Raw genomic sequence first — 27,314 nt, forward strand, 5'->3', positions numbered from 1 at the left:
TGGTACCACCAGAGTAAAATATACAGACTTCCATTTCTTTTGCAGCATCTTCTTCTTCAAGGAATGCACAAAACATTCTAATTCGACCTAGAAGTCTACCAAATCAGACGTCTATACCCAAGGTAAGCCCTTGCTCCACTTAAAACATCTAAAATCTGGTCTCTGCTTATATGGATAAAGGCAATGCTGGGCTCACAGGCATCCCTGATACCAGCGTCCCAAACCTAAAATATGCATGCCACATTATATTAATGAGTGACACAAATATGAGCAGATTGCCCCCGATCTACAAGGGTGTCTGAATAACCCTTGAATCCTGAAACAACTTCTACTCCTTATGCATCATTTCAAAGCATTGCATACCAAAACTCCTCTATGCGGGTAAAAGTCTGGCGCTCGCGAGCTACTAATGCATACATAAAAGAACAAAGCAAGGAGAAGAAAATGATAGGCTAGTCGAACGTCACTGCTGTCCTCCAATAAGATGCTGTGACGGGCTGTGTTAAAAGCCCAGTGGTCAAGAGCAGAAACATGCACTGTATGGTTTTTATAGTATCAATCTGAAAGAGCAAGTACCATCTCTAGCATTTGTGATAGGAACTGAAAACAGGCATTGTGCCATAAATAAAGTAAACAAAAAGGTATTGTGCCTTAAATGTGCCTTCTATAACCAGGTTCAAGAACTATTCCCCTATAAACGTGATGTCAGTAAAGGCCTGTGGCCACAGTGCATTAAAGGGGCCATCAGCGTGGAAATGCCCATTAAACGCCCATCCAATACATAAATGCAGACAATGTCACCAAGTGAGCAATATAGCCCCCACCCCCCAGAACTATATGAAGGTGCCGTCACTAGATTTAACGTTAACAGTGAAATGGGGATACGTTTCCAGGGGGGGTTGGGGGGGGTACTAAAGGTAGGGGCTGTCATTTAATGTGCTATTGATACTGGAATGCAAGCACTACATCTTTATGCGTGATCAGTCCTGGGACCATATATATTTCCCTTGATATCAGAATTAAATACAGGTGTGGTCCCTTACTCTGCCATCTATGCTAAAATGAGGGTACTGTCCCCTACTTTTCTGTGCCGCCACTACTGATGGCCACATGCAGTCCCTAGTTGGGAATTTTACTGTGCAGGAGTTGACATCTGTGCCGCCATATGTAAATTAAATGTAGCCAGGGAACCCCTTTCAGTGCCATCTGCCCTGAAAGTAGGCTTGCCCTCTTAATAGTCTGTCAGACCGGAAATGCAGGCAGCTCCCTTGGACATCCGAGTGCAGATGCAGTTACCCAATGTTGCATCCGAACAGAAGTGCAAGGGCCAAAAGGGCACCCTCGCAATGAGGTCATTTCCCTATTAGAAAAATAGGATCATTGTCTTTCACTTGTTGAAGTCGGACTTCTGAGAGACGTTGTAAGGCATGGGCAAAGTGGGCTTCGGCCCAGGGCCCCAGCCTTTCAGGGGGAGCCCTGATAGAGCCACGTCTGTCCTGCACAGAGGCTTGCCCTGATGAGTCGTGTGTGAGAGTCTATTTCAGACATTTTGCAGAGACATGTTGTGTTTATGTTTCATGCAACACCCATAAAGAAAGGTTTCTTTTAGCTCACACTAGGGACCTCACTCACATATGAGAAATGGAAGGGTGTCTCTGAGATTATCTGAGAAATATTAGTGATGAGCTGCTGTGTTACAATATTGAAAACAGATATAACTGTCCCTGAATATTGGATGTAAACGCATTTAGAATTTGGACCAGTGTGCCAGTGTACCGTCAGTGATATGGCCAGTGATGGCATGAAAGAGCTGACATTTTATCATAAATTCAAATCTGTTCTGTACAGGGCCCCCCAAAATAGGTTTGGCCCAGGGCCCCCAAAACCCTTTAAAGATGAAAGAAGGACTTTTTTTTAATTTAGAGTTGTCCTTTGAGAGTCCAACACTTGCTCCCTCAGCCTAAGCGTGTTTGAGGTTTGAAACCACCAAGGTCTTTGGTGGGAGGAGATGTAAGACAGCTGCCCTGCAGTGGATTATCTGCATGTCCGCACATGCCAACGAGAAACAGCTGCCTGATAACCGATCACAGAAACATTAAAAGTCTCCACATGTGGGAGGCCTGAGAGGAGGTAGAGACAGCCGACGCTTCCAAGGAAATGTATCACCTTCGGTGACAGCTTTTATCCAGGGGCGGAAGATGCGCGCGGCCAGGGGCAGACACAACCGCCTCTACTTCTGAAAAAGAAATGCTGTGGCACATTTGGCTTTTTAGACTAGTTTTCACCCGCAAAAGCACCTGGCGGTAAACAATGCTGGCCCCACCCACCTGTCTGATGTTAGAAGCTCCTCTTTCCCGCACAATGTTTAACAGGCAGTGGTCACTGCTCTAAAGCTGCACGTGCAGTGTTGGGGGGCAAAACTCATTCGGTGCACGAGTCCCAAAAAACCCGATTCTATTTCATTGTACCATATTATAGGCCGGATTACAACTTTGGCGGTGTGGCAGCGGGCCGCCACGCCAGCGCCCTTCTGCCTCACCACCAAAGTCATCAGCCCACCAGATTAGTTTTGCTCCTGGTCTGGCGGGCGGTGCTTTAGCGGTCCCAGGCGGTGAGTCTTAGAAAGGCACCACAATGAGAATGCCAAACCACGTTCCTGCAGACGGAAATGCACAATGTTGTGCATTTTGTTCTGTTCAGGAACATGGGGGCGCATGGGGGGGCGTACATGCATCCCTGTGCACAGAGGCACCAGATGCCTCTTTGGGGCCCACTTAATTCCCTCACCGCCACATTTTTCATGGCAGGCTCACCGCCATGAAAAGGAGGGCAGTGAGGAGACTCATAATATGCTTGGCGGTGCTGCAGCTGCACCGCCATCATATTATGGCCTCTGACCACTGCCACAGGATCAAAGATCAAAGACCATGGGTTTGGAGGTCCTATGAGCCACTGAATTCGTAATTAGGCCCTATCAGCTAGATTCATCAAAGAGACGTTTTGCGAGTCCTTAATAGCGATTATTAAGGAATCGCTATTAAGGACTTGCAAAACGGGATTCATGTAGGAATCGCTAAATAAATTGCGATTCCTACACATTCCTTATTTGCGATTAGCAAATTGCTAATCGCAAATAAGGAATAACTCCCCATTCATTCCTATGGGCCTAAAGGCCCATAGGAATTCTCAGAATCTGGCCCTTTGCAAGCGCAATTTCCTTTCATGAATCTAGCTGTAAGTCCTTCTCTATGCAGAAACAGCAAGTCATACAACTCTACCTACACATACAGAAAAATACAGAATTTCGAAATACAAGCAACTAACAAATGCTGCGCAACAGAAAAATCAAATAGCCTTACAGAAAGGCGCCAAGCTACACAATTAACAAGCACTGGCATAGCCAATAAGTCTAGTTTTTTCAATACAGTGCAACTGCTCGCAACTAAAAGTGACAGCAATATGTTTGCAACAAACAATTTTACATAAAAAAAAGATTATGATTCGAATATAATTTTAACAGAATGTACTTAGCAGGGAGGCACACTTAGATCCGGTTTAGAAATGGTTATCAGATTTCATGATGATAACTTTGTCTGAGGAAGATGCATCAGATTTGGGGAATTGACTAACCCATTCCCGTCAATAAAGTCGTTAGGGAGGGCAGTGTCCTCACCCTACTCTATTTACATTGTTCACCAATGATCTGGTACCCTACCTGGAACAGTGTGATACTGACACACCAAGTTTGGGATATATCAGAATAGCCGCATTCATGTTTGCAAATGTCACGCTATTGCTTTCAAAATCAATGAGGCTGCAAAAAATTATCAAGCACTTTGATAGTTTTTGCAGGGAAAGGGGCTTGGATATCTATGTAGAAAAAACTAAATACATGGTGCTTAACCCGTGCCATACTACTCAATACAATCCTACTCTAAGAGGCCTCTCCTGGAGCGTGTGCATACCTTTGATTATTTGGAAATCACCTTAACAAAGCAACTTGAATGGCAAACCCACATTGCACAGCAAAGGTTCAATTTACAACAAACTGGAGGAATAGTAAAAACATACCGAGACTCAATTTCGCCCTATTTCTCCAGCACTCCAAATCTATAAACATAAGGCCCTAGGTGCAGCACTTTTTGGTGTAGTGCTGTGGGGTTACAAGGATGCAGCTGCCCTTTCGGCAGCCGAAAATTGATCCATGCGACAATTGACAGGTCTCCCTATTAGTACCCCATTGCTCCCCGTAAGGCTAGACTTCGGGCTTAGATTAATCTCTTATAGAATGGGAAGAAGACCCATCCTCTACTACACCCATCTGGTATTATATTTCATGTTCCATTATTGATATTGAACACAGCTTTTTTTCTGAGTAAGGCTAGGACTAAGACTGCCACATGCCTAATATAAACCTCTGCCCATTTTTGAAGCTGTATTAACCTAATGAAATGGAATTGATATGGCTGTTTTTATTGCTTTTATATATTAATTGCATGTATTTACTTTGTTTTTAAATCTTGAATTTATCTTATGCCTTGTCGAGATATGATGCTCTTATGTACTTTTATGGCAAATGCTGAATAAAGGTATTTGATGATGATGGTTTAGACACCCTATTAGTTTAATTGCACATTAAAAGAATGTATGATTTTATAGGCAAAGCAAAAGGTAATACCAACAATGAATTACTGTAACCTGAAGACACAAATAGAAAAGCATGACCTAAAAAATTATACAGAATTTAAATGAAAATTTCAGTGGCAAAATTAAGTATTTGCACGTGTACCATTTCTTTTTAGACAGATGTTGGCATGTGTCGTCTCTGAAGAGACCGGAAGTAAAGCTTGAAGAATAGACAAATGGAAGACAATGGATGAAGAGGGCTGACATTATATTATACACATACATGCATATATGTCTTAACCTAGAAATTCCAGGTATTATACACAGCTTGGGGCTTCTGGGCAGCGTATAAAATTTGGGAAGGAAATTCAAGGCGACGATATACTTCTTGAGGTGTAATTGTGGGTTTTCTGTGGGCTTCCACGACTCCTGAGTAAACGGTCACTATCCATCAAAACTCAGCAAACCAGCGATGTGGATATGCGTTTGCTCTAACAGACCATGAAAAATACTAAGTCTTGTATTGCCGAAGACAAATCAAACCACACTAATGGACACCTCTTGAGGCACCTCAAGTTAGGATTGTATGTTAAAAACAGACCAACAAGTATCATTTTGCAACATTACAACCAAAGTAAAACTGTGCAAGTGGAAAGTCTTGTGCGACAAATGGTTTACAAGCATAAGTTATATTGACCTTTTGAGCACAACATTAGAAAAAGGCTGTTTGCAATTATTATACTTGAGGTCTTCCCAGGAATAGGAAGTGAACATTTTTATTGATCAAGTTTGTTATTGTGGCCATATCCACAGAATGTGAAATTAGATCCAGATACTATAGCTGCTTAAGAACCAATTTAAGAAATTGAGTTTGAGTATAGCAGAGAATAGCAGACAAATTGATGCTATAAACAGGACCACCAGAGACCATAACTAGGAGACTCTGAGGATACCTAAGGCCCAAATATAGGTTTGTTCCAGGTTGCGCTTACCTGGCTAGCTGTCCACCCGGATTTTGTTAATTTTAAGGCAGTTATGCAGGAAAACTTTTCGTGTGCAAGTTATGGGTCTTCTCTACAGTATCTCCCTCTGTTAAACGGGTTCCCAGATTATATTTTTAGGTCTCGCTGAGCCAGCGCATTGGGTGCTCTGCAAGAAATTTAGTGAGTGGCTTTTGAAAGTGCTACGAGAGGCTTTTGCTGGCCTCAAGCTTGCGGTCACACGCGCAGCTGCCATGTAGGTTTCTGTCAAGGCTCATTAAGCCTTGCGTGCCTCTCTCCGCCTTGCTTGCTTGTACTTTAATTCCCTCCCCACCACAGATCGCGTCACTCTGATGGCCTCCACTCCCCCGCCCCTCCCTGCGTCTCTATACTGCAGCAGGACGTAGCGTGCTTTTTAAAAAGGAATTATTTTAGCGCGCGCGCGTGCACACAACTCCCGGGCTGGTTTATTCCGGAAGCCCTGTCCGGCTTGACCTCCCAGGTTCCAGCAATCTTTTACTGTCAGCGGATGCCACTTTCACCGCGGCCAATGCTTGTTATTTGAAGCTGATTGTTATTACCTGCACCCAAGCACATTCCTCAACCGCTGGCTGGGAAATTTGGAATATCTTACTGTTGTATAATCCCAGTCTATACAGTTCAAGATATTGTATACTACTGTGCTATGCTACCACGTTGTCCTTGATGTGCAATATGTCTTGCAACCTGCACAATGCCCATGTTAGGTTTTAAAATAAACTATGGCAATAAAAATAATATTTAAAGAATTATAAGAGGCAGAGTGCAATTTGATACACAGGGTGAACTCAGACCTAGCATTCTTCGGTCGCTCCAAACTAATCTAAGTAAATAAATGTTCTCTTCTCACGGCCAAGTTATCATTCCATTATCATAAAGCAAGCCAGATTTGTACATTCATCACCTCCCCAGAGCAAGCTTATCCGCAGGGTGTGACAGGATGAGCTCTGGCCCCTGGACACCACTGTGAGTTCACTCTTAGCAAGAGATGCTGCTTGGCTCGCCGTTGAACGTGCCTCTGTAGATATGTGCCACCCCCAGCGAGGAGTTCGAATTTAAAGGTTTTCATTGTTTGGTGTGAACTGATGTATCCGTGGACTGGATTCACAGCACAGCAGTGGGTTTGGGCAGTGACAAAAACAGACAAATGGGATCGGCTGTTTGCCCCCAGCTGCCCAGGAGAGACTGGCAAATCATCTTTATTTATATGGAATAAACATGAGCTGACCTGCCTAAGCAAAGCACGTGGTGTTTCTGTCAGGCTGCCGACTTTAGAACTGGGGAACCGGATTCAAGTCCCGGCATCACCTCAAACATTCTGTGATCTTGAGCACATCACGTATTCTTTCTTTGCTGAATAAGTGAATGTGACCTCATGTAACGTAACAAGTGCTCATAGAAAGCGCTCCAATGCCCTTGGGCCGAGTTTGCGCCATACATAAACAAGCATTGGCATAGCCAATAGGTCTCGCCTTTGGGACATTATAAGTGTTTATGCAACGGTCGATGTTGCACCAAGGATATTGTGCTGAATAATGAAATACTTATAAGGTCCCAAAGGTGAGACCTATTGGCTATGCCAATGCTTGTTTATAGGAGCTACTGTCTATGGGCAAACCCTCAAATGGATAAACACGGCTGTGCTGATAATTCCTTCAGTACATTCTGGAAGGTTCTTGAACTGTATTATAAACTGGTGATATGATGTTCCACATTCTTCACTTCAGCTAAAAGCGCAATTGAAACGACTCCACAACATTACTATAGTGGGCAGAAAGGTTTCATAGTCTTCTTTTCACTCATTATGGGTCATCCGCTGTGATAATGCATCATCGCACTAATACCCAGAACAAGGCTTTGAAGCCATCGAGGATATAGAATTGGCCTGACTCTAAAGCACTCACACTGGCTACCTGTGGCTCACCCTGGTGGAATTAGGTCATATCTGCCTACAGCATCTGCTAATCGGGTCCATGCGCTTGACTCTTCATTTTTAATCAGCGGTTTGGTCCTCAATTAAACACAAACTGAACAGATGGTTCTTCAGTGTCTATTTCGGCAGCCACTCTCTGAAGCGCCTTGCCTTTGAGTGTCAGGTGCAATGAAACTTAGTATGTCGCAGTATGTTGAAAACCTTTCCATTTTCACATTAACCTGTTTGGGCACCATAGACACATTGTCAGGTGATTCAACTGAGGTAGTTGAGCTTTCTTTATGAGAACTTTCCACCGAATTTCAAATAAACACAAATCTTTAATGGTGTTGTAAACACTGTGGGCCTGATTCACAAAGAGCCTTGGCACTCATGGCGGACCTACACTTGTGGCGGATCCACACTTGTGGCGGATCCACATTTGTGGCGGAACCACACTTGTGGTGGACCCGCACTTGTGGGGGAGCCTCGGCCCTTGGGGCGGAATCTTCTCATTGTGGAGATTCCACCCCAAATGCGGAAACTCCCCCACGACTGCAGGGCCTCCGTCACGAGTGGGGAGGCCCTTTGTGAATCAGGTATGTATATTTGGAAGCTACGACTATTCAGCAGGAAATCTTTGTAGCCAAGCAAAAAAAGATGGACAAATAATGGAACAGTGCCCCAGGCATGCGTCCACCGACATATTAGAGGGCAAGTAGAGAAAGTCCGCACTGGACTCTGTTTTTACCAGAGAGTCCTGTGGTATGCAACACCTATTTAGGTAGTCCTTAACTGTTTAATACATTTAATAATATTGGAAGATTAAGAAAGCATATTTACATTAAAAACAAAATCACATTTTTTAAAACGCTCTGTGTGAAGGAATTTGAAATCGGAGGCCAAAAATTAAGTGACCGCCCTCATCTTCATTTGTGGGACCTTCGCAAGTACAGCAAAAGAAAACTATTATGGTCAATTGGTGGCCCCAATTGACACAGACAAAAAGAGGGGATGTGTTTTGAGAAAAACAGACACAATGATGTTCTAGAGTACAGCATATAACATTGTCTTTTAGAAATAAAACTACGTTTTGAAACCAACCTTCTGATTCAAATTCAAATTCCGATTTTTGCATATGTATCTGTTGCACACTTGCTACTGAATTTTTGCGAATTGTTTTGAGGTTTATGTATATAGAAATTGCTTTGGGGCGGTCACCGGTAGTGGTAAATTTCAGTAGTGATACAGTTGGGAGTCCACATCAGCCAAAAGGTTGGGAACGCGTCTCTATGGGATGACGAGAGCATAAGTCTGGCCTCGTGCTCAACACCCAACTCTTGCCACAGATAAAAAAACGCTTTCTCAATGTAATCGACGGACAGACCACAACGCAAATAGCAGGGTGGATCCTGATCACTGAAATAGTTAGGGTACACATTTAGAAAATACTAAAAGGTTTGTTTACTGTTCAGGAAAGACCTGGCTTGGCAGTTCGGGGTGGTCTGTTCCCATGAGTCACAAGGTCAAGACCGATTTACATATAGCTGTGTCTGAACTGAGGTGGAGAAGTGAGCTAAAGAATGATGATGATTCAACCCAGATCTGTGACTAGGGGGGGTAAGTGTCTGAAAAGTTTCAGCGCTCTGTCCATCATCTCCTTGTGTTATGATCGTCCTAAGTTGGCGGTCCCTTGCTTACTTTGCCACTGGATTCACGCAGGGCAGGCTGATGAAGGGTGTTACCCAGAAACCGGTCCCAGGATGCTTGTTTCCGGTTCAGGGAAGGCATGGCTTGGCTTGGCAGTTAGGGCTGGACTGTTCCCATGAAGCACAGGGTCAAGACTGATTTGCATTTGGCTGTGTCTGAACTGAGGTAGTGAAGTAAGCTAAAGAATGATGGCGGATTTAACCCAGATCTGTGACTGGTGGGGAGTATCTGAAAAGTTTCAGCGCTCAGTCCATCATCATTTCCTTGTGTTTGTTTAGTTTATCGTGACAAGACGCCTCGAATAAGAAAAAAAACACTTGTCCACTAAGCGATGCCAGTGCTGGGCTGCGAGACCAGTCGAAAATATATCTTAAAGTAATTAAAAGATGGCACTTCAGTGCAGGAACACACCCGTTTTGTTGTGCTATGAAATAACCATGAATGTTGCTTCCAAGAAGCCTGTCCTTGGAAGCGAAACGCGTCGTTGTTTTGCAGCGCAATAAACTTAGTAGTTCATGCAGTTCAACGACATCTTTCAATTGTTTTTAAGAGATGTCCCTTTTGCTCCAGGGTTTGTGCCACTATTATTCACATTCCGCTTTCTCCGACTAAAGTATGGGCACACGGTAAGCCCATTTCAGCTTTTTTGAACCATGACAGCGTTTTTCCTGTTCATATATGAGTGACTGAAATATTTAAACCACACGCGCACAATAGGGGATGTTGGCACTGGGTGTGACATTGGCGGAATAGAACAACTAAACAGGAAAGGTGTGCTTTCAAGGCTCTCTCCCAAAGGAGGTACGGTGAGTAATGGTGCAGAGGGGAATGTACAATGTACCATAGTTTTAGTGCTAGAGAATACAAGACTGCCCCCATATGTCTGGTGCGAGTGGCAGCAGTAAGAGAAGAGTGCAGGACAGGACGTACTCAGACATTCATGCCTCAGCGGCAGGGTCACCGAAGTGTTTCCCGCCCGAGTAACCAGAGCCTCGGATTTGAACGTGGCCTCAGACTCGCTGGTATACAGAGCAAGTAGCAGCAAGCGGCCGAACGTGCGCAGCCCATAGGCCCGTCTGAGGACCACGCTTTGCAACATTGTCATTTAGACGAGGTTTTTGGACTGCAGACCCAAGTAACGAGTATTGGCACAACCTATTCTGCAGAGAAGGATTGCGCCGACCGAGCGGGTTGCATTGCATCGTCAGAAGAATGAATAGAACCAACATCTCTAGAATGGAAAGACACAGCTTGGCTGCTAAATGTGCCTGATTTTCCAGAAGAGAGATATCTTTTTTTCAAACTAGAAACGGATTTTTGATACTAAGGTGCGAGGGTGTTTAGGGAGCAGGGGGGGGGGTCCTGTCGCCCAAACAGCTAAACCAGAAAATAGCACTCCCCAGGCTATCTGAGGCGGATGAACAGTAGGCGCTTGAACTGTTGTAATTGCATTTGTAGAGCGCTTACCCCTGCGAGCTACTGAGCATGGTCAGCACAGGACAAAGCCCAGGCCATAAGATCTGATGATCTTATTCAAGGGCCTCACACAGATAATACATAGGATTAGTGACAGCGATAGCTCAGGAGGGATTCTGAACAATACAGGAGGGGACTGAGAGGTGGCCAAAATAAGAGCTGGGCACGTCCTAACTGAAAAATACCACAATGCGTGAACAGTCCACAAATGAGCTGCCTGTTCTATCAGTCAGTTTCTGTATTCTGGTCTCTGGCTCCACTGCCTTATGCTAGGTTCGCTTTATCGAAAACCACATACAAGGGACTCAGGAAAGGGCGGAGCAGCTGTCCTCCCTCAGCCAACCGATGGAGCAAGAAGGAATGGCGGACGGTAAAGAACGTGACCGATAGAGCCAATTAGATAAGACAGAGGAATGTCTGACGTGCCGACCAGTTCCTAATATGTTTATTACCTAGACAAGGGTAGCTGTATTACCTTCCACGTGGGCTGTAACTAGTACATTGTGGTTCTCTAGATATTTCTCTCCCAGTTTGGCCGTGATGGGGAGCAGAGACATAGGCCTTTCAATACCCTCAATCCTGAGGCCGCGATTGGGTTATTTTGCAAATTCTCAAGAACACATTTCCACCAACAGGTCGGCTTAGAGCCGACGAAAAGGACGTGGCAAGGAGGAGAGAGCAGATGGCGAATTGTAAGACCCCGATCGAACAGATGTCATCAGGAGAGCCTGAATTAATTGAGAATCAGATCTGAGGAGTCTGGAAGTCTTCAATAGGTGGGAGGCCTCCTCTAAAGCATTCCAGTTGGGGGTAGGAATGGATTCTTAGTATCGTCCTTATCATGATCAAACAGGTCTGTTCTGATATTATAATTGGAAGAATTAATCATAAGACAGATCAGGAGCTTTTACCATAGTGAAGGTGCTCCTTGTAATAGGAGTTTGATATTATAGGGCAGAAGTACATCCAGTAAAGGCACTTTCTCATGACCTTCGTATTTGGATGCATTCTGCCCTTAGTTAACCCATGACCCACCGAGTTCCAGTTCTTGTGGGTGACGTCTTTTTGGTTGAAGCAGTAGTGTGACCAAAAACAGACACTCGACATTTGTTGAATGCAGGGGACACCCCTGCAGGGCTGGTGGTAATGGCCACCAATGCTCGGAAGTTTCTAAAAATTCATACTGGTTCAGTGGTTTACATTTTTAGATCAAAGTCGAGTTCCAGAATAAATGGGACATGGGGCTGGCATTGCAGGTTTCCTAGGGACGGTGATAAGGAATAGGATCATATTCCTATCCATCACCTGGATACCCTCACCGGTGATAAGTAGTGATTTACAAATCAATTGATTGATTAAACAAGGCGTGGCCCATCCACTATAGAGCAAGAGCAGATGCAACCTTGATGGAATAAGCGAAGGCATACATGAAAACCATTTTGTGTCTGCCTGGATGAGTAGCATTAATTACTTTATTTTCAGCGCCTAGGATTAAGATATATGTCACAAGATCCCTAATCTCCCTGTGAATGATGACCAGAGGATGTAGAGACCGACCTCTTACCGGCTCATGCTGTGCATTTTGTCATATTGCAGACTGCTATGGCGGCTCCTTTAAGGGGGGGGGGTTCCTAACTATGCCTTAAACACACAAGGATGACGTGGCCGTCCCGTCCCTGCCAATAGGAGCGGATGAAGAAGGGACGGAAATTTTAATCCCGGAAGTTCCTACGGGCTATGGAGACTGCGAGTATCAGGAGACACTGCCGGTCGCGCGGAAGGAAACCGACGTCCCAGCAGAGGGATGCTAGGAGGAGCAGACCCGACTCAGTCTCGGACGAGACTACGGTGAAGACTATGACAGTGGACGAGAAAAGGGAGACCGATTCAAGACCCCACGCAGAAGCAACCATGTTCCAGGAGGAGCGTGGCTCAGACAGGTGAGGGACCGCTTAAAGGATTTAAGGTGGAGGCGGGCTTCTAACGCTACATAAAGTCCTAACTAGAGAGGAAGGAGAGGGATATGAGTTATGAGCTCGGACGGAAAAAAGACCCTGGCACTGGTAAAGGATTACTAAGGTGTAAACCCGTCCCATCACTACCCACCCAATGACCCCTAAGGCCAACGCAAAGGTCATTCACCCAGGTTTTCTCTTTTTCCTGAGGTACTCCCGCCCCATGGAATATTCCAGGTGACAACCCAGCGACGCCAGTCAAAAGGAGCAAGATAGACGAGACTCTGTATATATGCACTGTTAAGAATCACTATGAAATACAATTGTGAATAAACCCAGATACTCTCCTTATTTAAGCCAATTGCCGACAATATATAAACAGGATTTGTAAAGTGGTTTGTTACCTTTTAGGTAGCACAGCGCTAAATCGAAGGTTGTCGAGTTAGCATCAACTAAAGGGATTTCATGCCACAGATTGAAACCGCTTAGCACTAAGACATTTTGGAAATGGAATGTTAAAGATCCAGCTTCTTCTGAAAGTTTCTCCAGAAAGACTACTGGGGTAGTCTATCAGTAGAACACAAATAACAGAGGCAGCTGCTAACGAGAGCCGCCTATACACCAGGGCCTCATCGGGTCCATGACTTAGCAAGTGGTAAGTTGTTAAGTTCAAGTTTAATTTTGAAGAGGTTACCCCAAAGTGGGGTGAAGGGGGGCAACAGACTTGAACTTGCGTTATGTCACAGAGTCATAAACCAGCTGCACACTCACAGGCTTCCATTGGTGTACCTGCTGCACTCAGCCACCTCTAAATAGGACGCCCATGCCCAATACGGCCCCAACAAGTAGATCAACTGATGCAAATCAGTGCTTCCCCCAAAATGGTGCTGGACAGTGATTTGAAAAAATACTACCTTTTGATGACCTGAATGTGCACAAGTAAAGGAAATGTGCTATTGGAATTTCGAGTTAATAATAGAAGCATGGTCACTTGAAAAGTAGTGCCAATGCCACAGATAGGCCAATGCTCTATTCTCATTCGTTATCCTTATAATTTTATTAGTCATTCTTGTGTTTTTAACTTAGGTCTTCAGTACTTCAAAACAGTAGTACGTTTTCTGTGCATCTAGAATATATCTATTTTTCTAGTGATAAGCATTACAACTTTAAGGAATCTCACCCTGGCCAACCAGGAAGCACCCTTACTGTTGCATTAAAATAATATGCATTTTTTAATAAAACATTTTATAGCCAACATATGGTTGCCATTTTTAAGCAGTGGCATATTATTCTTTTTGCTTGTGACGTGGGCTTACGATTAAAAAAAATACATGTTATGTAACCATAGCTTCTGCTTGACTATAGGTTTCCCAATGCCTGATGTAGATATGAGAGGGAGGATTTGAGCAGATACATCTACTAATTAAATTTCCTCAAAACATCTTTTCTTTGGAACAAAAGACAGAATATGTTTTGGCAGCTCGTAGATATTTGCCTTTTATGCAGGAGTGTGCATGCAGGCCAAATACCCGAGGCAGCGAGGAGATGACTGTTGGTGGAATCAAAAGATTTTCCGAACCATAGCACAAAGCTCACTTCCTGCATTCAATAGCCGGGCGGCCTTCACAAAGAAGGGCGTCCTGACAGGTTTCCCAGTGCAAGATCTCTGGTTAAGAATACCAGAGGTTCTATCGTCTTGAGGCTAGTGAAGAGAAGCGGGTCTAGAGGGTGCAAACATCACAGGGCGGCGATGAAGTCAGTAGAAAAAGGCAACCACTCAGAAATACTAAGATCGTCTGTAGCAGAAGGATCCAGCGCTATTGAATGAGAATCTGGCTCTGGGGTCAATGAATGTGTGTGATAAAGCGGTTGAGCATTTGCTTCCAAATCAATCACTTTAACCTCAAACTCAACATGCTAATGTTGAAAACGTAGGCAGCCGGTCCACATTGCTGGATCTGGGTTACCATTTAATAGGCATAACATATGATGGTAAATGTCAAGACATGTTTAATTGGCTCCTGACGTTTTCTAGTAGTTCTGCAGATTCTGAAAGATAGCAAAACAGAACCAGGAATAGAAGGGTTTGCCCAGTGTTAGAAGTGCAATGCGGGCCAAACCTCAAAGTTGGGATCAGAACAGTCCTGCCACCTGGATAGCCAAGGCTTCGGCTACATGATAACAGCTGCCCTGAATACCTTTTTAGGTCTCACATAAGATAACACATAAGCTGTCTCTGGTCAGGTCTTGCCTAAGCATATGCGCTATCCTCTGCAAGACCTTCTGTTACCTTACAGTGGGCACAGAGGCCGCCTTGTGCTTACCAGTGCTTGCTTTATGGTCCCTCTCATTTCTTGCTTCTTGTCAATTTTGTGGTATTTCCTTCCTCTTTTTGGGTTTACCTCCCTCCCCTGGAGCATAAATCATTACTGTGTCCTTCTATCGCTCACTTTCTCAGGTGCTTCTTTTTTCTTTTCGTTTAAGCACTCTACAACAGTGTTTGTTTTCCAGCTGGCCCACTTGTGCACTTCTCCATTCATCCATTGTCTATGTGCTGCCCCAGCCCCTCCCGCCCACCCTTAATATAAGTGTGTTTTTTCGCAGCCCCAGACGCCCACCCTCCATTGTCTGTTTGCTTCCCCATCCTCCCCTCCTCACCCTCAGTTGTTCCTGTGTTTGTATGGTTGCTTCCCCAGACCCTCCTGCCAATCCCACGTTGTCCCAGTGCTTCCCCATGAGCCCCAATCACCCACCCTCTGTTGTGCATGTGCTGCCCCAGACATTTCTGCCCACACTCCATGTGCTTGCCTGCCTCACCCCTTCCTGCCCATACTCCATTGTACGTGTTTCCCGATCCCCACACACCTGTACTCTTCCCCCACCTGTGTTCTTCTCATCCACCCTCTCTCCCTCTGGGTCGGCTCACCCCAATCCAACTCATAGTTTGTTTGTTTACACTGTACAGCATGGCTACAAACCACTGAAAAAGCCAATAGCTCTCATAGACAAGACCTACTGGCTTTATTAAAGCCTGCTTCCATAACTTTGCCACTGGCATCTTCGGGTGAGGAATAACAAGTAACTGAGCAGCTGTTTCATGTTAGATTGCATATTTTCAGTGGCACGCCTATGTTTTATCCCTAAACACGTAATATCTAATGTTAAGCACTCTAATGCACATTCCAGCAAATCCCTGGCCAAAAAAGGGTTGGGTAATTCGCCATTTGGCTGCACAACACGTCACTGCAGCTCGAGAGGCACCCTCGTGAGGGCGCATGCCATCAAATGCCCTCCCTGCGCTTGCTCTTGCCCAATGGGATGCAAGACTATAAATGTAAAAGACACCCATATCTGATCTCATGAAATCCTGGTTCAAAAGACAAGGAGGTTTCGTCGAGTCCTAAGAAGTTGAAAAACAGAGGCAGCTAGCTAGCGCTATTTACAAGTCAATACTTTTACACCACTGCAAACTTTGTCTCTATCCGCTGCGGTCTGATGAGAGCAGGATGACCAAATACAGCTCAGAAATGCGGAAAAACTCAGAGTGTGTGCATCTCGAATAATTACATTAAAAAGTCTTGAAAATGCCTTTGTAGGATTTGTCTTCAACCGTCGGATTCTCCAATGGATCAAATAAATGAAACAAGTGATAAAATAGTACTCATTTTGACGGTTATGCGAGTGGTAGTTTTGGTGTTTCTCACACAACTCCACTAAAAAGCAGAAAGAAAACAAAACAAAAACAACTTCACTGATATAGTTTGTTCAAAATTCTAATAAACCTCAAAGGCCAGGCTTGCAACATAAATCACATAAAAATAGCTGGATGTAACAAGCATTTGCAATGCAATCGCCTCGCCTTTGGGACCTTATATGTATTTAGCTATGCAGCACACTAGCCTGGGTGCAGAAACATCTACTGTTCTTTAACATGGAGGGAAAGAAAGTAAGCACTAAACTGCGTGACACGCCAGGTATGGGAACACATGGAGAGAAATATTGCCTTTGAGTGAGAAATGGCATAGTCCAAAGCTCTGTTTTTAATATAAAATCAGGGCCTTCGGTGGTCATATCACTGAAAATACAAGGATTTGAAAAAATATTATTGTCCATAAGTGCTCGTGGAAGACAATTTCTATGGATTGGAATCTAGAGAATTCTTAAGTGATTCTGGTATTTTACTGACCACTGCTGGTCGTTTTCTATCAAGAAAGTTAAATAGAAGCAGTTGCCAGAAAAATGTTTTTTGAAAAAAGTCCCTCTGCAGAAAGCAATTCTAGTATTTTACTGACCTATGCTGGTCGTTTTCTAACAAGACAATTAAACAGAGGCAGTTGAACAGAAAAAAGTCCCTAAGAGGAAGCAGACAAGTCCTAGGGCTGATCTCCAGAGCCCACAAAGTACATACACATATAAGTATATACAAGAGGTCTTGAATGCTCAACCTAAAAATGGCCACCCGACAAACGTATCCAGTTCTCTTTTTGTTAAAGCAGTAACAAGCAGGGAAGATGTGCCTAATTCAGATGTGCGATACCCTTGAACACATCAGCTGGAACACTGACATACACCACCAAATAGAGGCCTTCACTCACTACTGCACCATGGCCAAGATCTTCGCTGAGGGGATGAATATAAAAATAACAAATGCAGACAAGAGAGGTCTTTCAGAATCACCTCTATACTCACCACAAAGGTGGGTGCATGGAAAAACCTTCTGTTTCCTTACACCTAATAAGTAAATATGGGTTGTTTTGGGGACTTCAGAACATCAAGATCAGCGAAGAATCACCATCACTCCCTCAGCACAGCATCGAATCGTGGGTGGATGATCTTTGAGCCGGGAGCACAAAACATGGGTAGATACTTGGCTCTCACTGCATGACAGGGTGAAGTCACCCTGGCCTAAGTGATAATGTGATATTATCCAGGAAGGAATTATAAATCCCAGGATGCTTCCTATAAAACTAGGCTCGTGTGCAAGCACTTCATGACAAGTGGGCACCTGACTAGGCCTGGGTGGAGTTCTGCTACGCAGAACTCCGCGAAGTGACCCAAAAACTCAACCACGCTACGCAGAGTTCCAGAAGCGGCAAAGTGTATTTGGTCATGCCGTTCGTGTATATTTTCAGCACTGAGCGTTTGTCTAGCGCTCTAAAATCATCGCAAAGTGCACCATGCGCAGCGCAAGATCTTCTACCCGGACGGCAGCTTTCTCAATGCGAATGGAAGGTTTCTCAGCACGAGCGATCGCAACTATCCGCGCTGAGAAAGCTCACCCCCCGGCCGTGTTGAGACATCTCACCGGGAGATGGATTTTCCCTGCGTGCGCTTGACAACTTGACGTTGGTGAGCTCGACTTTTTTGGAACTGCGTATGCTCAGCAGAGTGCGGAAAACTCTGCAAACGGATCGGAGTTCACCGCCCAGTCCTACAGATGACACCTCTGTGTTCACTGACAAAGTGACAGTCTGCATTCCGTCTCATTACCTTTCAGACCTTCACTCCCCTTCATTGGCCTTGTAGCAAAACCGTCCTCCATCATGACTGACAGAATGCCAGAGTGTAAATATAAGTAACTTTATTTTTCAAATTGCTCCCCAATAAAACACAGGGAACAATACATTCTAGTTGAACCACATTTCTAATTGTGTGTCATATGGAGATCCATATACATACAATACAAAAGATTAAACATCGAGGTCACGGAATGACATCACATGGCGGGCGGTTAGGCTGCTAGCACAGTAGGCGTAGAATCACAACCTCCCCTCAAACGATTTCATATAATGTTATGGTTATTGGGAATACCTGGGGTCAGCTGTCATAGTTTTAAATTCTGTTCATGTCGTTTTAGATCCCTCTTATAGACAGCTTTTATGTATTTGTTGTTGAAGACCTAGTGTGTCCATTATCTAAACTCACAGCGGGCTTTGGGTCACTCCATTACTTATCATTGGTTTGCTTTTGTTTCAGTCTCTGTTCCTTGCTTCTTATTCAATGGCTCTGCTTCCTCCTCTTGTGTTTGTCCCTCCCCTGGGACTAGTTTCCGTACCTTCCTTTTGATTGGATGGCATGTATCACTGCATGGCTCCACATCAGGGAATTACTTTTTCTCTTTCATCCCTCAGTGAGGCTGCGTGTGTTTTCTTGTTCATTCCCTTGTGTGCTGCTTCCATATCATACATCACCAACCCTGTGATCTCCATGTTGCTCCCCATCCCCCTTCCCACTCAATAATTTTTTGGCTTTTGTAACTCCAACCCCTCCTCATTGTGCTCCTATGATGCTCACCTGACCTTACTTTTCCCCACTGCTCTTGCAACAGTACCCAAAGTGGGGACTTCAGCCACGTGTGGAGGAATACAGACACTGGTGTAGACTGCCTGGGGTTGACTTACGGATATAGAGTCCTGGAATTTTCACCTACAGAGAGCTGCTATCAGGAGTACTTGTCTAATCAGGTTAATTGATGACATAACTACAATATCCAGAATGCATGAGATAGCCACGCTAAAGCCCAGAACTGAAAATAATGTCGGTAACAACAAGGGTTAATGTGGTCACCTCAAGGTGGTCAAAGATACACAGGGGGAGTCTCACACTTAGTTGATGTTAGACCAACTTCCCCTTCACAATGAAACACATTGGATGAGAAAATGCTTCAGAGAGTCCATGCACTAAACAGCCCATTCAATCGGGGGTCACTTGTAACCTTGTTTGCTGTGTGGGGCAGAAGGTGTCTTTTTAAGGGGAGGCGAGGGGTAATAATGTCTTGTTAGCCGCTTGTTATCCCTAGGTCAATCAGTGGACTCTACAAAGAGCTTAACGAGCGAGATCAAAAAGGAAAGGCTACACAGCAGAAATGAAAAAGGAGAACATAATGTTGAAACATTTAGCAAATTGTCCATAAAGCGAGAGTCCTTAACTTGGTTGCCTATCCATCATTTTTAGTTGATAATAAAAAAGAGGCTATTTACCCATTTGTCATCTAACTATTCCTCGTCCCATTAATTCCCACGGAAACTTTATGAAGGACCATATTTTAGGGGACCCTAAACAGAACTATGAGAAGATGAGAGCTTGGTGAAAATTCCCACGGAAACTTTATGAAGGACCATATTTTAGGGGACCCTAAACAGAACAGTGAGAAGATGAGAGCTTGGTGAACCTTATCCTATTTTTTGTCATGACGAACTTAATTAACAGTCAAGTCTGTTATTAAACATTGTAGATAAGGCATCTCATGGGATAAAGTGATTTACCCTTGATCACTAAATGTGATTATGAAAATACACTTGGGATGAGACCAAAGACCAGAGGGTTCTAATTACAGAAAGGCACGTTCAAACCGCCCGACACAGGAAAGAGCCACTAAGGTCCTCTCTGTCACTGCCAGGTTCACGGGCTACACTAACGTGAAATGTATTATAGAATCGCTTTCTCTTTTAGTAGCAAAGCTAAACTTTTAGCAGCAGGAATCCCAAATTAAGCTTCTGACAGCTCTGTTGCCTGAAGAGGGAAATTGTGTTCGGGGCACACGAAGCTAGAATAGATAGATGGATAAATAACTAAATAAAAAACATAACAAAAGAAAAACACTCCAACTGCAACGCAAGGCCAGAAGATTGTGTCTATGTTTATGTGACAAGAGTATCAGCGAGAAGAATTTACAAAAGGTCTTTTTGGGGTATACGTCAAATTTACACAAAAAAACATGGCCTGTGCAGAATTCACACAAAATTCACAGCGGAGTAACAACCATTGCCATGGGTGTATTTCCTCAAATTATTCATGGGTTCGTAACTTAAGGGCGAATAGTTCTAACACTTTTGTATGCCTGTTGCCTTGGCAGAGGAGAACTCGGCGAAATCCAAGACAAATATGATGAACCCCCACTCAGGTGGCTTCGTGCTACTCCAGGACTCCAGGTATCTGCATTCCTCACACCTGTTGGGGCATGTTTGTTGGGGCATGTGTGTCTTAAAATGCAAGTAAGAAATCCCACAGCCCTGATTTTGAAAGGACTGGAAGGAAAGGAGTCCTTTTCGGTAAACATATGTTCGACTGAATAAAAAGTCGAAATAAGCATTTTTCAAATTGCTTCAAATTAAAGACGTTGGCATAGGAAGAGAAGTTTGGGCGCCCTTTATTTGTTAATATAATTCACTATTGTGAGTTCCTATGTGCATGCACAAATTACACCTGACTAAGTAGGAAAAGAGCATAAATGGCATAGGAATGGGTGTAAAACAAACTGCAGTGTAACTTGCATAGCGGTACAGGCTTCATCTATTTTAGTACGCCGGGCACCCGATATTTACTTAGCCCTTAATCATATTTTAAAGAGCGTTTTGTTAGATTTGTGTCTTTGTAAATAAAATGTTGCCTATTTCTATAGCACGAGCCGGAGAGGGGCCTGCTGGGTGTTAACTTCTCACCTTCAAGTAACAGGGCTGTGCCGCAGGTGCTCTAACCACCAAGCTATCATACAGAAACACAACGAGGATGCAGCCAAATTAAAAGAAGCAACAAAAAAGAAGAAGTTTGGAAAGCCAATGGATGGATTCCATAAGAAACACTGCTACTGTAGAAACGAAAACATATAAAACGACTGTATATATAATTCGAGTCAAATAATTCAATGCGCAGCAATTCAGAGCATTTCTTCGCTGGGTGATGGTTCCGCGTGCACTGTAATGCAAGAACTCGATGGTAGGTGGAGGGATACACCAAAACATCCAACTGCAAGACGCATTACTCCTCTTGGAGGAGCCAAAAGCCCACTCACTGCATGGGATGCATACGTTAAAGAATTGGTAACAATAGGCACCAACAATCAGCAATCACTCTCAAGTCAGACCTAAAGAGGCAGCAGCAGCCCCGTGCCGCCGTGTAGGCCGTGGCTGTAAATCAGAGTCTATTTTGACGTTCTACGTCAGGGCGGAGCGCACAGCGGATGGCAGTCTGCTGTCACTCTTGGCTTTTCTGCGTTGTCAGCTACATGTTATTTATGATTTGTGGAAGTGTCAGAATATTGAAGAAAAAAAACGGAGACTGAATGAAACGCTCAAGTGATGGTGTTGACATTTTGCGCTCGTCAAGTTTACCGGGGGTTAGGATATTTTACAAAAGTGACACTGTGCGCAGGAATAAGCTACGAACACAAGCGGGACACAGCCGCCCTTCCTGGGGCCCGGTTGACACCGCCACACATACAAACGCCATCCACACCCAAGCGCCACCGAGCACGCCCACAGGTCACGTGCTCCGCTCCACATGAAGAGGCGCGAGAGAAACCTTCAAAGGCAGACAAGCCCTAGGGTCACGGAGGGCGCGCACGCGACCCCTGCGACCGTGAGGGGCCAAGCAGCAGCCACGCAGAGAAAGGGAAAGTCGCGGACAGAGAGCACAACAAAAGCACCTGCGACAATACCGACCACCCACGAATCACAGGAGGCACTGAACAGGCCGCCAAGACGAGCGGGGAGAGCCGTACACATGCAGGCTATGGATAATTCAACACTGACAGGACCCCTGGCACGTACTAATGACGTACACCCACGACCCCCAGGAATGAGACAGGAGAGCAGGCGTACGCGACGATAATCGACCCCCAGGAGTACAGAACACATGGGAGCAGGAAGGAGTACAGCCCTGACCGTCAGACCACGAGAGAGGAGTCTGATGTGAGCGGGAAACCCGACTGACTCCATGCCAGTACTCCTTCATTAACCCAAGGCGGCCGCTGAAAGGGTGTACACTACGCGGGTGAAAACTACGGGACATAGACCGGGAAGGGTTTGTGATCGGCGGCTTAAAACCACCACTAACAGGCATTAGAGGGGAGAAAAAACAATACCCACCAGGAGCAAGGAGGAAACATTTTAGTTGAAAGGTCTAACTTTTTCTAATACCTCATTTCTTTATAAAGAAACATTCACAGCCAAAAAGTGAAAGCAGAGACCACACCAATGACTGTGCGCTGACCGCTGAGCACCTAAGAGGCAAAACACAGTTATTGCAACCGAACCTCCGCACCCTCTTCCTCAAATGAACGTGATGTGCTTCCTGTCAAAAATGACAACTGCAAAGACATCAGTGACAGCCAAAGCATATTAACCACAAGAAATGCACTGCCTAATGGTGACACTGGTGCACGTTTTTCTCTGCCGTCAATCAAGCCAACATGTTTAGTCTTAGAGAACGGATTTCCACTAAAATCGTGGCTATTGAGGCCCAAAAGTGCACAGGAATTGGACTGTAGGGGGTGTGCCCAAGGGGGTTTGCCCAAAATGTAGCGCATAAGAGAGGGAAAGTAATGTGCCCAAGTGAAATTCGAAAAAAGCCAATTTGGCCACTCGGCCTGGCCAGCCACCTCTTAGGCGTGACACTCATTAAACGAGAGAAGACAAGCATTTTTTTTTTCAAAGATACAAGTTGCAGGAAATGCGTTTTGATAAACACGCCAGTTTTACGCCTATTTGGTTATTATTGATCCTGAGGTCCAATGCCCTCTTGTAAATGCAGTTTTCTCTTCGAAATAGTATTATCACCTTAATCTAAAATTCATATGCTTTTATTCACCTTTAAAAAGGTATCATTTAAATGTAGTTTCTTACGTGTAATTCTGTCCTCCCTTCACCGAGAAGCGTACACCTAAAGTGCCCTGACACCCTAGGGATTATGAGGTGCCACATCAAAAACTATAAATAGAATATACATAAAGATGGCTGTTCTTGTTGCTGCTATCAAAGTCAGAATCCTGGCAATGCACATTGGTGACATGCATCAACAAAGCTGCAGCTCCACCGACACGATAAAGATTACACGGGTGTTAATGATAGATTAATTGTATATAGGTTTCGAGGTGCTTTCCATTGGTTTTGTGTGCACACTATTCCTCATGACCCCGCCTCCCTCTGCTTTTCAGCGGAGTGTACCATTTGCCGTGATGTTGGGGTTTGTTTATATTCAAATCGTGCCAGCTGTTCTGGCGCCTAAGAACGCCAAAGTTTGTGTTTTTTAAACGGTTCGAGTCGTGTACACACGTTTCTTTCAATTCGTCAACACCGGAGTGGCCAACGTGGGGGCTTCAATGAAGCACACCCATGGCACCTACTGGCAAAATGTAGGCCACAGGGAAAATGCAACGGGTGGGTGGGGTTAAAAGATAGACACGACAGTGGTCGGGTGTGTGGCCATTCCACAAACGAAATAATGTACGTTTATGATAAAACTGCTCCGCCGTTCCCTGCGACATAAAAAAAATGAAAGCAAAAAAAAAATTGGCAAGAACACCGACGGGCGAGTAACCTGATCTGTTTTGATCATTGCATGCAGGCTCGTAGACAGTTTACAATCAAACCATAACAACATCAATGTATATCTTAGTTAATAACATTTCACTGTAATTGGTACATAGCCACACACGTAAAGTCAATTACAAATTATATATCCTTACGAATGTCAAAATAAAACCAGGACCTCCAATCAATTCGGTGGCAAGGTGAAAGAACCGTTCCTCAACATTATGAATCATAAAAGAGGAAATGCCACGGATTCGAAAAATGTACTAACAATAAGCAAGGGTTAGCATCCTGTTGATCGACGTATGTCACAAGGCATCAAAACAACACTGCTGAGAAACTCCCGGTGTCGGAAAAAAACGCAAAACAATAAACCAGAGCTCTTTATTTCAGATCCCCTGCATGCAAATAAAATGGAGGGGCAGAGGGGTGTGTACGGGGACATGTGTGGGGGAAAGGGAGGAGTAGCAAAATGATTTAAAGTCACTGCCTAACATTCAAGTGAAAAATTGCCCCTCTCCAAATATGTTTCTCAGGCTTCCGCCCCCCTTCCGCTCTGTGCTACAAAGTTGTCTGGCATTTCTTACCTTGCTTGGAAAGCACAAGCGCTTCTTCCCGGTGCACTTGGGTGATGATGGAACCGCTTTCCATCTAACAATGACACAGACCCAGGACCCTTCGCTTGTCTCTCTTTTGCTCGAAGATCCCCTCTATTCCCCCTCCTCCTCCTCTTCTTCTTCTTCCTCCCCCCCTTTGATTTGGAAGCTCCGATCTTCAAAATCGGCCAGAAGGAGAAGGGGGGAGTTCTTTTCTTTTCCTGTGTTGAGATTTCTTTTGGGGGGGCGGAGGGGTTCTAGTGCACCAGGAGGGAAAGAAGGCAGGTCCCCAGGTCTCAGAATTGGTCCAACATGGAGAATCCGAGCTAGAGCAGCAAAACAACAGGGGGAAATGGGACATGGGCAGTTTCAAGGCCCCCCTTCCTTCTACTACAGATAAACAAGCTGCTCTTGAGCCGGCCTCCCTCACTGAGGCGTTCCCCCCGACGGTCCCAGGAGGTGCTCGCCTTGCAAATGAAAGTCAATGCAGCTCCGATTGGCAGGAGGGAAAAAATGCGAAGCTTTTAGCTGAAATCCGACGTTGTTTTTTGCAGCCCATGGGACTGGGGCATGGAGGGGGCGCTTGAAACAGCAGGGCTCCTATGATTGGCTGCCAGGGCAGTGGGCGGACGATGGAGGGAGGCATTTTTACTATGCACTGTTTACCTAACAGCATTCCTGGGCAGAGCTGGGGGAGGGGGCCAGAGAGGGGTGGCAGGGACTTTCGGGCTTCATGTTTACAGTGCAGCGCTTGAGAAGCGAGCAGCAGAGGCAGGGCTCTGGACAGGGGTGGGAACGCTGGGTGGTGGAGAAGGAGGAAGAAACACGACCCAACATGGCAGCTGCAACCGAGTGCAAACACACTCGGCGAGAAAAGGCACGGATACCCGAAGTGCATGAGAAATTGCAAATATAAAAGTTACGTTTCCTTATTTTTCCAGCCGGGTAGCCGCAACAGAGCTGACCGCCTCCACTATCCGCCAGCTCCAAGAATCATTTGGGTTGCAATGAGTGCTATACATTTTATGCGACCCTGCTGGCATCGAGTTGAAATCAGCAAAAAGGATGCACTGTGCAACCAAAATACCCCAAAAGCACACATGCGTCGTGCGTGTTATGCACATCTGCTGTTCCAGACTACATAAGAAGCTTCCTGCTAAGGCTGCCCACCCGGCCTTAAAAAAACTTGAAAACACACCTCTTCTAATCATCGTACCCCTGCTTTTTAATTTAAAGCACATCTCCTCCATCCAGCCCCTGTGCCACCTCTTCCCAGTCGGGTAGTGCCGAATTTTTATTTATTTATTTATTTATTTATGCAATTTTATATAGCGCGGACTTTACCCGAAGGTGTCAGAGCGCTTCACAATAGGAACAGAAAAGATACAAACTGTTCAGTTCAAATCTTTTATTCGATTAACCGTTTTGTCAATCATAAAAAGTACATCATAGTTAAACAATACATCATAAAATCACAATTGTTATTGATACATTTTAGGAATACAGTTTTTGTTCATTTACAGCACTAATACTGATAATCAAGCAAAGTTCATTTCCAGAGTTTTACGAATGGCTATACAAGTTTTCAAAAACACAGCTAGATTCTTTGCCACATATTGCGAATCGAGCTGTTGCAAGGCTAAAAACGCCGGGCGACAGGTCCTCAACCCCATTTGGCGTAGCAAAGGTAGAACCCAGCGCCTGCGTGGTACTGCATAGTAGTGACAAAACAGTACTACGTGCATTGTTGTTTGAGGGGAGACCTTGTCGCATGGACATTTATCCAAATCATGTGACCAGATTAACATTTTAGGAAAGGTAACTAAACGAAAAAACAAATTAAACCGAAACCTCGTTAATAGGTACTTTTCATAGTTGGATATGTGATACGATAAATATGGTTGTATACCTAGGGACATCTGAACCATCAGAATATGGGCATTAGATTGTTTAGATACTTCACCGGACATACGGAGTTCCCTTAGATGAGTAAGACAGTGAACTTTCAGGGTTTTTCTACTCATCTCAGTAATGGCTGAAGGCTCGATGATGTACTGGGTAAGGTCAAGGTCTTTCAGGAAATTGACCACGTAAGACAGCCATGGGATGTTTTTCCAGGCCGACATCTCGAGACAATCTGAGATCAGGGCACGCGTAAGGTGGCACTGGGGCTTTGTCCATATGCGGTGCCATAGGAGCATTGGTTGACACCTAACATAATCTGTTAAATAGTCTATCCCAAGCTCTATATGGCATCCAAAAGAGGGGGCGCTCCGCGGGAGAGCCAGGAGATATTTTACGAAGCCATTTTGTATTTTTTGTAGTTCATCTGTTTTTACGTACCCCCAAACCCCGGCTCCGTATGTGGCGATGCTCAGGCATTTTGCTTGGTGGATTTTGAGCAGTACTGAGGGAGATGGTTTACCCATTTTTCTGGAAAAGGAGACGAGGGCAGAAGTTGCACGTTGGTAGAGCAATCTTCTATTTACCATCGCCCTTTTCCATGATAATTTATCGTCTACAAGAATGCCCAAGTAAGGGTATTCCGTAACGCGTTCCAGTTTTGATTGGTCTATGCAAAGATGTTTCGAGCTTTTTACCTTGGGCCCTGATTGCATGACCAAGGTCTTGGTCTTATTGACCTTTAGCCCAAGTGAGAGCATAAAAGTGCAATATTTGTCTAGCTGTTTCTGAAGCTGCACTAGGGTCCT

The 27,314-nt window shown here is 44.7% G+C and overlaps 1 protein-coding gene across 1 annotated transcript in view; it reads right to left on the reverse strand.

The window, feature by feature from the left end:
* CTDSP2 (CTD small phosphatase 2) overlaps positions 1 to 25,204 on the reverse strand; it is a 144,641-nt gene extending 119,437 nt beyond the window's left edge. The window contains exon 1 of the mRNA XM_086965708.1: positions 24,595 to 25,204. Coding sequence (XP_086821834.1) covers positions 24,595 to 24,658 — 64 coding nt within the window. The 5' untranslated portion in view covers positions 24,659 to 25,204. The remainder of the gene's footprint in view (positions 1 to 24,594) is intronic.
* Positions 25,205 to 27,314: the final 2,110 nt, after the last annotated feature.

The sequence above is a fragment of the Lissotriton vulgaris genome, chromosome 1_1, assembly GCF_964263255.1.
Source record: "Lissotriton vulgaris chromosome 1_1, aLisVul1.2, whole genome shotgun sequence".
Classification (NCBI taxonomy): Eukaryota; Metazoa; Chordata; class Amphibia; order Caudata; family Salamandridae; genus Lissotriton; species Lissotriton vulgaris.